This window comes from Lagenorhynchus albirostris, chromosome 8, assembly GCF_949774975.1.
Source record: "Lagenorhynchus albirostris chromosome 8, mLagAlb1.1, whole genome shotgun sequence".
Classification (NCBI taxonomy): domain Eukaryota; kingdom Metazoa; phylum Chordata; class Mammalia; order Artiodactyla; family Delphinidae; genus Lagenorhynchus; species Lagenorhynchus albirostris.
Window position 1 is genome coordinate 92,593,329 of NC_083102.1, and position 3,525 is coordinate 92,596,853.

At 37.5% G+C, this 3,525-nt stretch overlaps 1 protein-coding gene across 1 annotated transcript; it reads left to right on the plus strand.

Annotated features, from left to right (window-relative positions):
- The first annotated feature begins 2,888 nt into the window (after positions 1–2,888).
- On the plus strand, positions 2,889–3,525 carry LOC132524386 (translationally-controlled tumor protein-like). The gene has a single exon (XM_060156211.1). The coding sequence runs from the start codon at positions 2,992–2,994 to the stop codon at positions 3,508–3,510; it is 519 nt and encodes a 172-aa protein (XP_060012194.1). The 5' UTR covers positions 2,889–2,991; the 3' UTR covers positions 3,511–3,525.

Here is a 3,525-nt window from a genome sequence, read left to right on the forward strand (position 1 = left end):
ATGACTGAGGAGTAACTTGGAGGTGAGGAAGTGGAGATAGCAAGCACAGAAAATTCTTTGAAAATTTTTCTCTAGTGAAAGGAAGGAGAATTTGGGTAGAAGCCAGAGGGAGAGAGGATATGTATGAGGGAGACACTTTAAACAAATGAGAATGCTAATGGCAAGGAACCAGTAGAGTGAGAGGTTGAAGACACAACAAAAAGAGAGTAATTGATGGAGCAAGGTCCTCAAGTAGACAGGAGGAGCTGAGATCCAGAATCCAGACGGAACGATGTCTTTCTATTGTGAAAAGAATGAAGGAAGGGATGGTCATAGTTCAAAAGTTATAGGTTTGATTTTAATAACTAATATATAGTTCTCACATAATTTTTAATTATTACAACACAGTATAAGTATTTTAAAATGTAGACAACAAGATTTTTCAAAGGTTGTGAGAATAATCAGGGACTATCTAAGTATTGCTATTAAAATCAATTAATTAAAAGCCTAAGTTTAAGTACTAATATTATTTAATAAAAAGATGTGATTTAGGGCTTCCCTGGTGGCGCAGTGGGTGAGAGTTCGCCTGCCGATGCAGGGGACACGGGTTCATGCCCTGGTCTGGGAGGATCCCACATGCCACGGAGCGGCTAGGCCCGTGAGCCATGGCCACTGAGCCTGCGCGTCCGGAGCCTGTGCTCTGCAACGGGAGAGGCCACAACAGTGAGAGGCCCGCGTACCGCAAAAAAAAAAAAAAAAAAAAAAAAAAAAAAAAAAAGATGTGATTTATAATCTAAAATAAACAAATAAAAAATAAAATTTAGACAATAATATAATTAACAATTACTTATTAATACTATTTTCTCTAACTCCCCAAGACTCAAAACATCTAGATTTATGGGACCTAGCCAGACATTCCTTCTTTTGTAAGGTGCTTGAGACAACATTTGAAATATAGTAAATATTTAATAAATGCTAATTTAATTCCCTTTCCTTGGCTGACTCTGGACTCAAATAGTCAGCTGCTTCCCTACTGATGGCATCTAATTCTTCCTTCTGGTTTCTCAGATCTGGTACTTTCTGGTCTAATCCTTGCTACCTACCAGAGTCCTCCTGACTTTATAAATACCTTCTGTTCTAGTCTATCCCTACCTCTACACTTTTCCAGGACAAATCAATTCATTTATGATAGAGTAATTCATTTTAATGAAGTATATTAAAGACTAAATTTGTATTCTACACGAAGGTATGAAGGTATTCTGTGTATGTGTACACACACACGCAAAAATCAGGAGCCACCAGAAATCAATGCTGGGTATGTGGTGATTCCTCTGAAAAATAATACAACTTATAAAATGAACAAAACTGAAATGGGTATCAATTTTCACAATGATAGATTCTGACCAAAGGCATATTTTCACAGACTTTGTCAAAATGTATCAAAGAGCCCTTTAAAATATCAAAGTGGCTTCTTCATTTACTGGTGATGAAAATGTACAATTTTATTTATAGTTAATAAGTATAAAAACTTATTCAAGGTTGAAAGACTCTGAAGAAACCTGTAGAGAGGTAAGGAAATTAGATAGAACCAAGCATATCTATTACCTCATTCAAGGGAAATATTTCATTTGGATGATCAATCCAGGCAGACAATGGCTTCTGAAAAATGAATACTTGATTTCATAGCAGTAAAAATCAATTTTGGAGCTAGTTCAGTGATAGAAGGACAATGTAAAATACATCATCCCATGCACCTTAACTATATCTTAAATAAAATAATATAAGAATACTACACAGCTGCAGGTCCAAAACTTCATTTAATAAGTATATTATTAACACTTCTCTTAATGTCAAAAAGATGAAAAGAAACAACATAGAAATATTTTCAGCTATACAAATTCAGGGTTTCCAAGACAAAAAAAAAAAAAAAATACTGAGGATGCCACTGTTATTTACATACAGTTTTTTTTCTACATAGAAAATGTTTATATCTAATTCAATTTCACTTTAACCCTGGGCAAAGTGAACGCTGTAATTAGACAACAGCATTCACTTAACATTTAACCTATTCATTTAACATTTATCACTTACATGTACTTGCCATGTGCCAGATATTGTTCTAAGTTCACTAAGATGTTAGCTCTTTTAATCTTAAAACCATGTAACAGAACATGGTAAAAAGTTTTAATTGAAATTGCTGTTTTTTCTCCACTTTTCCATCCTACCCCATCATATGTAATCAGTAAAAGAACAGCAAAAGTCCAGTGAAAAGTATTTAACTTGGACTTATAAGATTTGAGTTCATTTCTGGCTCTATTTAGGGTTCTGTGTGACATTGGATAAGTTACTGAAACCAGAACCTCCCAAACCTAACTGATGATCAGAATTTGAAGGAGGGTGTTATAGCTACAAATATAACTCTTTATATTTGTTATATTTTTAAATTTATATACATATAAGGCTTCACCCAAGACTTTCTAATTGACTTTGTTTAGAGTGGGACTCAAGAATCTGAATTTCCTTTAAAGCTTTACACATCTTCCTCAACTTATGATGGGGTTATGTCTCAATAAATCCATCATAAATTGAAAATATTGTAAGTCAAAAATGCATTTAATACACCTAACCTACTGAACATCACAGCCGAGCCAAGCCTACTTTAAATGTGCTCAGAACACTTACACTAGCCTACAGATGGACAAAATCATCTAACACAAAAAACTGCTTTGTAATAAAGTACTGACTATCTCATGTAATTTAGTGAATACTGTTCTACAAATGCACAAGTGAATGGTTGTCTGGGTGCAGCGTGGTTGGAAGTGTATTGGACTGGGAGCTGGCATTTCATCAAGAAAGAAAGAGAGGTGCCCTCTATATGAGGTTGGGGAGCAGCAGAGTCGGCCTTTTCCGCCCGCTCCCCCCTCCCCTGAGCGCCGCTCCGGCTGCACCGCGCTCGCTCTGAGCTCCGTGCTCCTAAGCTAGTGCCACCGTTGTCTCCCTCCAGTCGCCATCATGATCATCTACCGGGACCTCATCAGCCATGATGAGATGCTCTCCGACATCTACAAGATCCGGGAGGTCGCGGACGGGCTGTGTCTGGAGGTGGAGGGGAAGATGGTCAGTAGGACAGGGGGTAACGTTGATGACTCGCTCATTGGTGGAAATGTCTCCGCTGAAGGCCCCGAGGGCGAAGGTACCGAAAGCACAGTAATCACTGGTGTGGATATTGTCATGAACCATCACTTGCAGGAAACCAGCTTCACAAAAGAAGCCTACAAGAAGTACATCAAAGATTACATGAAGTCAATCAAAGGGAAGCTTGAAGAACAGAGACCAGAAAGAGGAAAACCTTTTATGACAGGGGCTGCAGAACAAATCAAGAATATCCTTGCTAATTTCAAAAACTATCAGTTCTTTATTGGTGAAAACATGAATCCAGATGGCATGGTTGCTCTGCTGGATTACCGTGAGGATGGTGTGACCCCATATATGATTTTCTTTAAGGATGGCCTAGAAATGGAAAAATGTTAACAAATTTGGCTGTTT

Excerpts from the sequence above, each read along its gene's own strand:
- LOC132524386 (XM_060156211.1), top strand. The coding sequence starts at position 2,992 with ATGATCATCTACCGGGACCTCATCAGCCATGATGAGATGCTCTCCGAC.